The 14,173-nt window shown below is 43.0% G+C and overlaps 1 protein-coding gene across 10 annotated transcripts in view; it reads right to left on the reverse strand.

The window, feature by feature from the left end:
- Positions 1–14,173, reverse strand: part of LOC119177796 (calcitonin gene-related peptide type 1 receptor) — a 199,082-nt gene that overhangs the window by 50,103 nt on the left and 134,806 nt on the right. For all 10 annotated transcript variants that reach the window (XR_012888842.1, XR_012888841.1, XM_075883487.1 and 7 more), the window contains 3 exons: positions 4,475–4,530; positions 2,980–3,115; positions 533–643 (listed from right to left, as the gene is read on the reverse strand). Coding sequence is in view for 8 of the 10 variants with exons in the window: in XM_075883487.1 (XP_075739602.1) it covers positions 533–643; positions 2,980–3,115; positions 4,475–4,507 (280 nt within the window). In the remaining 2 variants the exon portion in view is untranslated. The remainder of the gene's footprint in view (positions 1–532; positions 644–2,979; positions 3,116–4,474; positions 4,531–14,173) is intronic.

The raw sequence follows: 14,173 nt of genomic DNA on the forward strand, positions 1-14,173 counted from the left end.
GCCTAAAGATTATTCTGGGAGCCGTCACCCTATCCAAATATGCAGCTGATAGAACGCAATGACTGCGACAACTTCGTTTTTTTTGCAACCGTCAGCTATATCTCGCAATAAATTGCGCTTATGTTTGCACTATCCACACACCTTTATTGAAGTACTTGGAATATTAACCTTTAAAAAAAAACGGCCATTAGTACTATTGCGATAAATTCGTAGCTTGCCCTGAGAAACACCACAGTATGCAGGGTTTTGCGATAAACGAATCCCAATATAATAAAACAAAAAAATTTAAAAATGCACCATTTGTCCTCTGCCTTAACAATTATCTTTCCTGTGGAGGCAGTCATTTTGACGCCACTGGAAACATGAATTTCACGTATTTATGTCACGAAATGCGGCAGGGGTTCATGCTAGCATAAACACACAATACTTGCGAGCAGTTCAGTACACCAGTTGTGAGAATTATAGGTCACAAGAACTTGTGAAAAGACGCACGCGAGTCTACGTTCACCGTGACAATGTCAGGCGTACTGACCGGTGGAATTCACTTCTCCCGGTAATAGTTCCGGGCATGCTGCGCGGGCCGTGGCTCCAAGGGGCGTCGGAGGCCAGCACTGCCAACCGTCGAATCGCCAGTCACACGATGCTGCCGGTTGATGAAAAGAAAAAGAAGACACAGAATACAACCTAAGACGAGCACCAAATTGGACGATTCACCCTAATTTCAGGAGAGTACGTGCATTTCTATGCGACTCCTTACGGAGCTTCACGGTCGCCTTGATGAAGAGAGTTTCAACATCGGAGCTTTTTAGGCCAGCCATAGTCTGTTCAACGCGAACAGCACCCTCGGGCGGGGTTTCCCACTGGAATTGTCAGGTCTCCGACTACCCCGTACAGCAGGTGCAAGCATTAAATTAACGAACACGTAAAGAAAGTAGGAGAGGAAAAAAATATATGAAGAAATAAGAAGAAAAAGTGGAGAAGTTGAACAAATGGTACTAAGGTTTCAGGCCCTAGGCACGGAATGCTGCCTCTGAAACGCCTTTGATGTCATGTATAATTATATTCAAACCGCTAAACGAGTACAATTGAAATCTTGTCTTCATAAATATTTCCTAATAAAAGGCGAAAAAATCTAGCTAATCTCCGCAAAATTGTTTCGATCAGGTTTCCAATACGAGTTCGATAGCATAATACTTGTAGTCTCAATTTATCGTGTTACGAATAATTGCTTTTTTCAATTCTTCATGTCTTTGTTTTTGACCTAACATTATTCGGATAACCTTTTAAACTTTCAAATATGCCTTCTTGCCGATCCCCCTAGAGTGAGTACATGCCATAGCGTTGAAGGGTGAACAAAACAAAAAGATCAAGACAAAGAAAAGCACTGAAACAGAGAGTGATAGAATTAGACAGACACACAAAAAAGTTAATACAGATAGCAAGAAAAAAAACAGATTTAAAAAAAGAGAAAGAGGGAAACAGGCAAAACAAAAAACAAAGAGAGAAAAGAATAGAGACAGTAAGCTGTAATATAATGGAGGGATTTATAAAGAGAGACAGAAAAGAAAACAAAAGAAGATGTAAGGCGAAAGACAGTGAAATAAACACAGAGAGTAAGGAAGAAAATGAGAAAGAAACATCTACAAAACTGAGATAAGGAAAGAGGGAGAAAGAAATAGAGCAAGAAAAAAATACAAAAAAAAGAGGCTAGAAACGTCGGCCGCGAGGCTCCGCTCTTCTTTCAAGCTGGGTACAAGTGCGAAGTTACCATAACCTTTTTTTAATGGTTAAAATACTGGTTAGCACCGCATCTCTGTCTCCATCAATTACAGGGGTCCCAAAAACGCCACCCTTAAACTCATACGGAGAAGGGTTGCGTGGGTTTGCCAAACAAAAGGAAACGGGTCATTGGCTGAATTACTATACAGTACCCGCATAATCTTATTCCCAATTAAAATGTTACATATAGAATAGGCGTTTCTTCAAATAGGAATGTCAAGTGAAATTTTCTTTGAAGTCTCCCCCCTTCCTCGTCTCCCCCAGGGATCATCACTATCTCGGTCCTCAAGGCACGAAATGTTATGACTGTAGCCTGCTAAATGATGTGAATTCAAGACTCCTTCGTTGTCGCGTGCTCTCAGTACATAATATGTTTACCAACACTTAGTAATCACGTACACTCATGAACACGTAATGTGAACACGCAATGTAAATGTAAACACGTAAACACGAGGCAAACACCTAGTGACCTTCTGCTGTCTGCACAAGAACTATTATCGCTTTTCACAAGTACAAAACAAAGCTTATCTTCCATGTTCACATGATATATTTTATCTTTACTCTACTGCTAAAACTGCATAATCAAGAGTGGTGTAGTATAGATAAAGCTGCGGAAGTAATTTGTTGTGTACTTAAAGCGTTTTCACAGAGTGCGCGAGCGTCGACATCCATTGCCGTACTACGCCAGCTACTGATGAAATGAACAAAACGATATTCTGAATGCCGATTTCATGGCAGTCAGTATATTGCAAAATTACATTTTTTGTTCAATATATAGAAGCTTCTCACATGTCATGCCATACACCCATTTCAATAGTCTTTTTTTACAAATGTGTAGCATGTGACGAGATCAGAGAATTCTGCTACGTTATATTTAGAACATAGTGACTGAGTTTACACTTTTTCTGGGCATTGTAAGCTTCGCTTCAGGTATCAAGTTTGCATTTTCGAAATGCATCGCTTCTTACTGTTAGTGAAATTTCGCAATAAACAAAACTACACGCCCAAAACCTGCCGCGTAGGTCTTTTATGCTAAGATTTTCGTGTTATTTGCTGCAAACATCAGTTTATTTCTTTTTTTCTTTTTTACTTTTTCCAGGCCGCCGCCTATGAATTTCTCGAATCATAAGGTATCTCTTCCTGGTTTTTCGATGGACTTCTCACTTCCCCAAAAATGGACATTTTACAAGTCGTGCTCACCGGTGTCGTTGTCGCCGGCGTCGAACAGTGCGCGTTGCTCGCATTCACGCAGTGCCTTCAGCTGGGCGAACACACGCTCGGTGCGCGAGCAGTGTACACTCGTGCTGCACCAGGGCAGCAGGCACGCTGAGAGGAGCTAAAGTGAAACAGTATGAAGAGAATAATCGAAGAGCTAACGAAGCTGTAGATTTCAGGAGTAAAAAAAAAGTAGAGCAAATAACAAGTACAGACGAGACCACGAACGCAATTATGGAGCTACAATGTCCACGTGTAATGCAGATTTAATGCCGCAACAAATTAGCATGAGCTAGCGATAGTCGGCTCTAATCCGGTTCGTACTGGGCTGAAAGCGTGGGCGCTAGAAGACGAAACGCGGACATGTACACGGCATACCATATTTTCTGAAAGAGAAAGCTGGCAACCGACCGTTTGCACCAGAAAACTACAACGAAATCCATGCAAAGTTCACGCTGATATCTCAGAAAGTAAATATTCTTATTTGATGACAGAGCGGCCCAGGTCCGGGGATTGAACCTAGAACCAACACATATTTTTAATCGTCGCTCTCTCTGAGAAACGAGCATGGGTTTTCTGTAGCTTCATGGTACAAACTTGTCTATATAATTACTAATTTCATAATTTTTCGTCCCCATTGCGTCATTCGACACAACTTAATTACGACATTCTTTCTTTCTGTCGTCCCAATTTTTTAGCTGAGTAAACGCTTTTTTCAAGGTAATTCAAAGAATATATGAGATACTGCATACAAGCCCACCAAGTTCACTAGAAAATACGCAGTTTTGCGGGATATCAGCACAAGCTCGAAACTTAGTAGCAGTAATAATGGAGAAGTGTTTCCCGTTAAACGTAAGATCTTCAAGAGAGGACGAAGTAAGGATGCAATTATAAAAATGCAGGTGAAGAGCATTCTCCATTACCTACTTTTATTGTTTTTTTGCAGCGCACATAAAAGACAGAGCCATGTCAGCGACACAAGGACAGAGAGGGCACAAAATGCCCTGTCTTTTCATGCGTGCTTACGCTTGTGCTGTCTTTCGTGTGCGTTACTAGAAAACCTACCGAAGATGTGCTACCAACAAGCCGGCCTTGCATCTCTTGCGAAGGGCATGCGTACTGCAGCCATGGTTTAAATGATGCAAAAATATTATGCACGAAGCATGCTCGACTGCTGTTTTATTTTTTGTTATTTGACAAACCACTTCTTGCAAGCAGTAGTAATGCCACATTAGCACACGGGTTCTATGGACTGTTGCTAGAGTACCGAATTGATTTTAAAAGCAACTATTATAAAACAATTGCTACAAAATTATCACTTATTTATAGTGATTGTTTAAACGGTTAGAAAGCGGACGGAAAAGCCGAGTTTTCGTGGGATGACCCCTCCATGTACAAAAAAAAAACAATAAAAATTGTGGTGATTTCAGTTAACAAAGAACACAGGGATCAGTGAACCAAATCAGGAATGTGATCTTACCAGAGTGACGGACACTTGAGAACCTCCACTCATAGTGACACACAGGGTGGTTTAATCTGCGAGAGAAGAGATGACATGCTCAGTTTACAAACTCTTCAGGGTTTCGTGGCCATTATAAGACGGGGTCGTAGTTGGAGTCATGGTAGCAGTTATTCTGAAGAATTTATTATAATACCACACCGAAATATTTGAAAGCGGTTTCTCATGACTTACATGGTCTAAAGCCCCTCGCTTCAGCGTATGTCAAAATCATTTTAGTGTTATGAGACGTAAAAACTAAAAACAAAAACAAATATAAACTGCTGTACCACATTCACTGCAAAGCTTTTGCGGTGTATACAGCAGAACGATTACCAACCCGTGATGTGCGTATGTGGCCTAGAGTATGAATATTAATATCGCCATGCAGTGTATACTTATTATTTCCTGTTTTCAAGATATTTTTGCGAAGAAATTCACGTTCCGCCCTGAAAAGCTTTCGTATAGGTATCACTGTCTGAAGAAAATGTTAATGAATACGACAAGGAACGTGTAGAAAAAAGAGGAGAGAGGGCGCGCTAAACAGCACGAACGGTGTAAGAAACTTGCGCATGCTGTGTCTCATGCGATAAGGTGGCTGCAGTAGAAAAACAAAAAAAAAAAAGCTGTTTTCTGTTCTTTTTCGGCAGCTTGTATGCACGCCTGTCAGGCAGCTCTATCGATCCGTAGCCATGAGCGGCCGGCATACAAGATTGATTCGCCGCTTCCGTCCTAATACGTATGCTTGAGATGACGCATCGTGGCAGCTGCCGTGCCGTGCACCGTATAGCAGCTCCTTCGGCGCATGAAAGCACGTTATGAACTTCGGTGAACCCGGAAGAGGGTCATTCATTGAAACTCGTTTGTGACCCGAAGGTGGCGGTGTCGAACCCCGGCCTCGATAGTTGCATTTTGATGCAAGAGAAAGTGGTCTATCTTCCTGTTAATTTCTTTGCATCTTAAGAGAACATCAGGCTGTCGAACTTCATAAAGCCCTCCACTACGGCATCCCTAGTAAAGATATTCTGTTTTTTGAAATGATTTTTAAATGAACAGATTTTATTTCTGGAGAGATACAGAAAAACGAAGCGAAGCTAAAGGCCATTCGGCCTGACGTGGCTTCACTACGCGAAAGGAGTTCAGCAAACAGTGCTACATTGAATAATATTTATCACAATACAAGGAGCAGCATAATAACAGAACACAGAAATAGCACAAAAGCAAAAATGGGTGACATATAGGTACAAAAAATAGGCTGCATAGACACACATAATTAGACATCGAGGTTCTTTTCAGACTTAAAACCCCAACAACAACGATATTACCAATTATTATGTGGAGTTGTACGTGACAAAACTAGGATATGATTATGAGAGACACCGTAGTGGAAGGCTTCGCAATTTCCTACAATATGGTGTTCTTTAACGCACGCTGACATCGTACAGTAGAGGGATATCAGGGACTTCACGGGCAATAAACTACAACCGCCACGATCAGTATCGAACCCGGAACCTTCTCGTCACCAGCCGAACCCCATAACCGCTGCTGCAACACGACGGAAACGTCAGGGGTCCGTTTTTCTATGGGCCCGTAATCCATGTTACGATTTTCGGGTTGCAACTGTTGCTGGCCCATGTTACAAGAAATGATGGCCCGTGTTGCCCGTAAGGCCTATCATGAAAATACTGTATTTTTATTTATTTATTTTATTTATTCAAAACTGCAGACCCAAGATCTGAGTAGGGTGGTAATACATATGCAAATACAGATATCAATAAAATGACAATTGAAGAACGAAAACAATAAAGGGCGATGAAGGTTGTCTGTTAAGGCAATTCATTCATCGCTTGTATTAGCGAGACAGTCCCATTCACGTAAAGTACGAAAACGTAAGTGGATCTGTGTGAGCAAATTCAGTATATTGATTAGGTTATGAAAAATTTGGACGATTTCCCACGCTTAAGGTTAGCACCTCATCAGTATATTCAAGACCTCATGTAGGCTGATAATTAATACATGGCTCGATACGTTATTGTTGAGCTTGTGTACGCCAATAATGCAAGTTATATACCGGATCGCTTCCTTACTCGCATTGACTGCTTTACCTTTCTTAATAAACAACATGTTGACCTAACAACTACTTTTATTTTTGTCTTCTGTAAGCTTGCCTAATTAGAGCTGGGGCACCCTACACTTGCGCATTTCCTGAAGTGTTGCAAGGAACAGTAGCAGGTTACGTCACAGACGCATTGGTTGTCCGAGGTTGATTGATTCGTATGTGGGATTTAAGGTCACAAAACCACCTTGTGATTACGAAAGACGCCGAAGTGGAGGGCTCGGAAAATTTCGACCACCGGGGTTTTTTTTAACGTGAAGCCAAATATGTGCACACACACGTACGGCATTTTCGCCTCCATTGAAAATGCAGCCGCCACAGCCGGAATTCTATCTCGCGACCTGCGAGTAGCAGACAAGTACCTTAGCCACCAGACTACCACGGCGGGGCAAGGTTGTCCGAGGTAAGCAGCTCAGGAATATTTAGACATTAAATATCAATAAAAATAGTCTCGCAGCTTACTACACCCCGTCTCCGTGAAAAAGACGCCACCGCGTTGTCTACAAATAAAAAAAAATGGCAGATCCTACTTAGAGTGGGAATCGATGATATGCGAAGCACGAATGAAGAAGGTTGATAGGTCACAATCAGCACAACGTTACGAGGTGGACGTAAATTATGCCGTACGTGACTTCCTTGTCATGATTATAATGTTAAGACGTGTCATTTACTTTCGTAGTTTATAAACGTCACAAGATACCAAATTTAGTATATGTGAAGCTAACAAAACGGCAACAAGCGCGCTAAGAGCGTAGCAAGTAGTCTTGCTTTTACATGACACGCATGTCGTGATTACCATGTTTGCACCAGTCACATACTTTCGTCATCCATTGGCGTCGTGTCGTACTAAATTTGGCATATGTGTAGCTAACGAAACCGCCGCGAGCGAATGATCAGTGTGGCTTGTAGTCATGTTGTTACATGACATGCATGTCTTGATTATCATTTTTGGACGTGCCATTTACCTTTGTCGTCCATTCGGGTCAAGTAAGACCAAATTTGGAATATGTGAAGCTAGCGAAACGGCTGCGAGCATATCATGAGCGTGGCATGTAGTGATGTTACATGGCACGCATCTGATGATTATTATGTTTGCAGCAGTCATATACCTTCATCATGAATTGACGTCCCGTAATACCAAGTTTGGCATATGCGAAGCTAGCGAAACGACCGCGTGTGCACTATGAGCGTGTCATGTAGTCATGACTCGTGACTTACGTAAAATGCAAGTCATGATTTATTTTCACGTTAGGGTCTGTGGCTTGTGTTCGCCATGAAATCATCTCATACCATACCAGTTTTCCAAAATGTCATGTGAACGAAACCACCACGAGAGCAGCAAGACCGTGAAAATGATAATCATGTTATGACTAGTGAATTATGCCCATCATACAATAATATTATGCCATACCAAATTCGGTATCGATATCAATAACGAAACGGCCAGGAAAGTTAAAAGTTGTAGGCGGATAGATAGATAGATAGATAGATAGATAGATAGATAGATAGATAGATAGATAGATAGATAGATAGATAGATAGATAGATAGATAGATAGATAGATAGATAGATAGATAGATAGATAGATAGATAGATAGATACGCTGAAAGTCGCCGAAGTTCGCTAAGAAATGCTTCACATGTAAAAAAAAGATTACAAAGCTAGCACTAAGCCACTCTAAGCTGGCTCGCAGCAGAGCTGCTGGACACCTAGCTGGGCCTGGTTTGGCAAGGTGTGTGATAGTTTCATATCTTTTACGTATGAAGGCAGCACGGCGACGAATACAACGAACACAATCAAGAAAGGATATGTCTTGTCTTTTCCTCTGTATTCGTTCCCGCTCTGCCGTAATACATCCGTGTGGCCAAACGAATTGGCCTACCTAGCCATTATTCTGCAATATCTCTGTAACATACGGCCCACCTTGACCATAAGACTCACGCTGTAAACTCCTACACAACGTATGGGCGACGGTGATTCGGGCCAATCGCTTACCGCCCTGGTGTACATTATCATTGGAAACAAGCTCGTGGCAAACAGCGATTAAGATATGTGTACAGACGTACCCAATTATTGAGATACACTTAAAAAATCGCCAAGATTCGGCTTCTCTAGTTCACCACCTGTACAGAGAGCTCGGGCGTCGACCGAGCGCGTGGCGACTGAGCGTGCGGTCACATTTCACGGTTATGCGAGTTTTCTACCTTCGACAGTCATACCGTCTGTGCGGTAAAACGGTCAGTCAGCCTTAAGTGGCGCAGTGATGGGAATGTAATGGGCGCCAATTTGCCTGACAAGTCTTGCATTTTCGAAACGATCAACTGACTACGGAAGCCTGCTCAGAAACGGCAAGCCCACTCATAGTGGGACAGAGATTTTCTCATAAGTTGCTCAACGAAAACAAAGGTCGCTGCTTATTTTTCTCGATATCTGCTGCGCCAGTGTCGTATTCATTACTATAATCGTCAATGTGTGCAGGAGCCCACCTTATGGCTATGGTGGAATAAAGGGCTTTCTTTCCACGCTGGGCGTTGAGTTTTTCTGATTCCTTTCTACCAGACATCCTCACATGCAATGAAGTCACTGACCGCAAAGCTACAACGCACGTCATTTCTGTAATTCCATGATCCAAAGCAAGTTTTTTCATGGGCATCTGTACTAAGCAACACCAAAACACCATCAATGTATTTGCGGCATAAATTTAAAAAAATCATAACTCTCATAACTTGCAACTTCTGTTCAAGTTAGACAAAATATGTTGGTCACTGCAAGCGTGTCTTGTCACCAGTTGCCTTCCGCAGTAATCGAGTAATGATTGTCTGTTCTCTGAACACCAACTGCGTAACAATGATACACAGCTGGTTTATTAAGTTACGCACTTTCTGATATGGGTAACTACACCCCATTTTCGTCTCAAACATTACTTGTGCACCTAAGACACATAGTCTGAAGCGGCGTACGAATATACGAACATATTTAGCTGTAAGTGATTAGCGTTCACCCAGGGAATACGAAAACAATGAAGCACCGATGGCCACACACTAAGTATCTTCGCACCGGCCTCGAAGATTTTCTTTTCCCTGTATCATATTGAAAAGCTTCGGGTTCGTCGAGAAAGAACAAACATGCCCAATGCAAGAATCTTTCCTAAATATGTTTATGTACGACCAGATCGTCTTGAAAAAAAAGCACATTTAAAATGTAACATCCCACTTCCTTGCACCGAAACAAATCGTTTAGGTCGGATTTCAACCACGACGTTTTCGCCTTTGATGCTATAAGCTTTTGTAACCAGCAACAAGGTACTCGTATGCGAAAAAAAAGGCCGCCTATATGCGTGCTGGGGAAAATTTCGGTAGAAAAAAATGGTGCTGTGGCTCTGAGACTAAGATGACACTAGGAGCCACAACCTAATTACACAATAGAAATTTACAAATGCGGTTTGGCCAGTGTATGATAGGTCACTGAAGCCGTCCTGAATTTCTGCAAGGGTCAAGTGATGCTCGTTGTGGGGCTAGTTGGCAAGGAAAGAGTCTCCCCTTTTAGATATACATATATTCTCAACACAGAGGCATACAGGCTGTCATACAAATGGCACTTGTATAAACAGAGTTAGTGTGTCGCTTGAGTGCACCCTGGGCCATTTCGTTCTAGACCCAGTGAGACACCCCTTCATTTCCGATAACTTTACGCTTTGACAAGTTCACGCTCTTATAGTGAAATTAGGTTATCAAAGACTGCTTTAGCTTGCTACTTAGAAGACAGCGCAACTTTATCTAACGTAGTATGTCCCGAGGGGAGCGTTCTTGGCGATGTTCCAAACTGTGTGTCGTAGTCTGTAGACAGCCGCAGAGTTGATTGTCAACTCTACAGCATTCTAATCCTGCAGCTTTAAGGATTAGAATTTCAAATGAGCGTACGCCTCAACTTGTTATGGAGGAACTGGGCTCCCTTGCTATCTTGAGTAAGCCATCAAAAAAGTCAAACAAACCTGAAAACGGACTCGCGCGGATGATCTCTGGCGTTCTTATCTGTACTGCCAAAGTTCGCTCACGTTGAATTCAGAATCGAAATCCTCGTCCCCTTTTGGGTCGCACGAACATTTAATTAGCAGAGCAACACAGAAGCACCGAGATGTGAAGACTCTAGTGGATGTCTTCATCCGACAATGCAATGGAGTTGATGAGAAACATTTTTTCAGGGCAAGATTCGTATTTGTATTGCATCCAGTGCATTGCTTTCAAAAAGCGTCTTTTCTACAATAACCAGATTTACATCACAGCTCCGCCGAAGAACCGAGTTAATTATCAAAGCATCCATTGCGTATGACAGCCATTAATTTATTTTCATCTGAAAAAGGATAACTAAAACTTGTCAGCATAAGATACGGGCACAACAGAGTCTGTATATGCATTCCCATGAGGTTCTTTTACGATAAACACTTTATGTTCTGAATTTCTGAAACCTCTAATACGGCGTCTTTCGTGATCATATCATGGTTTCGGAACGAAAACTTTACAATAAATAATTTGAACTAAGCAGTCTATACCATGCCCTTTCTGACAATTTACATCACAGAAAGCTTGAAAGCGTCTCCTTCACGTATTGAAGGCGTTTTATTCACCCCTCCAATTAACGCAGGTAAAACTATAGATTTATGTATTTTGCGCTTGTCAGTCGTTTAGTCAAGGTGTCAGCAAGAATTTCTTCATGCAGTAACGAGATTTCCTGACCCAGTCAATTGTGAGAGACGAAGACAAATCGCTTGCATCTTTTTACAACAAAAGTCAGCTTAGAAACAGTTATTGTTTAGGGTTCATCGCCTAAGTGAGACTCTATTTAATGCGAAGCTATACTTCAGCGCCTCATAGGTGCACATCATATGTTTTAATGCGATGCGCGAAAGTGTGCACATCCTCGCTCTCTGGACTGGGCAGTCGCATGCAATTTGTGTGCCCATCACACACATAACTAGGAAGCACATTGCCCCTAACATACGCCCAACCCCCTAAAAAAGAAAAAAAAAACATTCTTGCTAGCTCGCTCTCCATAAAACGTTCCGACCATTCACATTGAAACCCACGCACGTGAACAAAAGTACACATCTGTAAGAAAGAGTGCGAGGTGGCCAGCAACGATCCTCCATCCAGTTCATGTAAACGCTTCAAGCTTACAGGTCTGTTAATTTGAGAAGCTTATGGTAGAACGGCTTACGAGAACACAAAAAGAGCAGTGGTTTACAGGAATTACTCCAAATATGTCGGGTTAGACGTGCCTCTGTGATATATTATTGCATGCCTACATCAATAATTCTGCAACCTGTTTAACCAGAAGTTTTGAAGAAAGTGCGAGAATATGTGTGCACTGCAGCAGCAGTTTCATCTCCAGATGTAGCAAGGATACATTTAACAGCGAGTCGTTCCCGTGAGAAACTGCTTTATTAACGCAACTGAATCGTTGAATACAGAGGTAGAATAGACGTGACATAGTGTTATGACACCTGAGAGCCCGTATAAGCCTCAATTTGCAGTCATTTGGCCAACTGAGGGTTGAAATTAGGCATCGTTGCTCTAACCTGAGTCATTCTATCACCCGTGACAAGCGTATACAGTAGGCAATGTCTGTATTGAGGTTCGTTCAGGGTAATCTGTGCAAATTGCCAGTGGTATTTAGGTTGATGCAGCAGTCGAGATCACGTGACGTAGTGATACGCTCTCCTACACTGTGCTCCCTTCGGGATCTACGCATATTTTACCTTACAGGGTCCTGCTCCTGTATGCATGGGACCGATGAACGCACTGTCCTCAAAAATACACGTGAACAAAGCCAAATTTCACGATGTCCCTCGTGCATTCTTCTAAGAATACTCAAAGGCAAAATCCAACTACAATGTTTTTTTTTTCCCTCTCAGCAAACACGCTGATCTTCCCGCGCCGCCGTTCAAACACTTTCTGCGGCTAACGTGGCTTCGCACTGCCTCCAAGATCAGAGGCATTGTAAGCGTCCTGCACACCACCTGGTTTTTGATTCCCTCTGTGATAGGCCTACGTTTGACGAAGTGATCATGTCAGGCGATGAAGTGATTGTGTGACGTCACGCCAGGCTATACTACATTGGAGTCATGATGAGGTCACGGGGGCGTCACAAACTCGGGCGATCCAACAATAATATTAGCTGGGGTTTGGCCGTCCCAAAAGTGCTATAGCATTATGAGAGACGCTGTTGTGGAGGGCTGCTGAAAATTCCGACCATCTGGTGCTCTTGAACGTGCACTGACATCACATAGAACACGCGCCCCTACCACTTCACCTCCATCAAAATGCGACCGTTGTGGCCGGAACGGAACCCGCCACCTTCTGTTCAGCAGCCGAGCACCCCAACCACTACATCAACGCGGTGCACAAACCTGGGCGACGTGTGGTGCCATGAGGTCTTTTTTTAGTGACGTCAAGTGGTGCGGATATTTAGGGTCACACCAGTTGGCGCCGCGTTTCGGAGGAATGACACCGACGTCCCAATCCTCTTGATAGATGAGGCATCTATGCTCGCTTTATTAAGCGCGAGCAATGTGTTACAGTCCCACTAAAGTGCAAACTGTAGCGTCCTGTCTGTTTTTTTTTCTTTGACCTAGACGCTCGGTCTCACAGAATCGAATGGCAACGGCCTTGACACGTCGATGCGGGAATGATTGTGGTACGTTCGTGGAAGGCGTGGGCCACTTCGCGGTAATGAATTACGCTGTTCTCGAATGGCCGGCTCTCTTGATGGAAACACGCAAAAGAAACAGTGATCAGCCAAGGCGCGCCCCCGAACGAGACGACCAAGAATAATCGCCAGCCAAGGGCACGCGCGAGGAACGTCAACAGCGAGCAAATCCTCCCGAGCGAACTCAAGCCCCGTGGCGACAAGAGCTGGGTAAATAGACCGGCAAATGGCCGAGAAGGCGGGAAGTGGAAAGGAAGCAGTTGTTTGTTCGGCAGCACCGCAGAAAGGTAGCCTGATTTGTTCGCAATTGTTGTGACGAGTGCTTGTACAACAGCCCTTCGGTATCCTCAAGTCTGCGACGCGACCGCAAGCCTGATTGAAAGGACCATGTAATGCTAGCACAAGACCGTCAAGAATGCTGTTCCGCTCACGAGTGTTCGATCTTGAAAACCGAATAGCTTTACCCCCCGTAATACACAAATAAAGATCCAACGGTTATGAGCTACGTCCTATTCCAAATAGAACCGCGTTTAGGTTGTCTGCTTGTCTTTCGGAGATTCTATGGCCTCTCAGGGAAACAAAAGCACGTCACGAAGTACTTCTCAAAAGTTAGATGGGCTGGGTAGGTCTGTTCACAATTGGAATGGTCATCTTTAATTCGCACTGTACGATTGAGTTATTTCTTTTTATCTTCTTTTTAGAGTCTTTCCTTGTTGTATTCGCGCTGGTATTTGAAGTACGCCCATTCGTATACCTTACTGCTTCGGGTACTACCTGCCGTAGCTAAAGGAGGTTCCCGAGTGATTAGCAAAAAAGTGATTCACTCGCTATAGCCTGACACCTGATAAAGTTCGCCACAGC

Source organism: Rhipicephalus microplus, unplaced genomic scaffold (assembly GCF_043290135.1).
Source record: "Rhipicephalus microplus isolate Deutch F79 unplaced genomic scaffold, USDA_Rmic scaffold_18, whole genome shotgun sequence".
Lineage (NCBI taxonomy): Eukaryota > Metazoa > Arthropoda > Arachnida > Ixodida > Ixodidae > Rhipicephalus > Rhipicephalus microplus.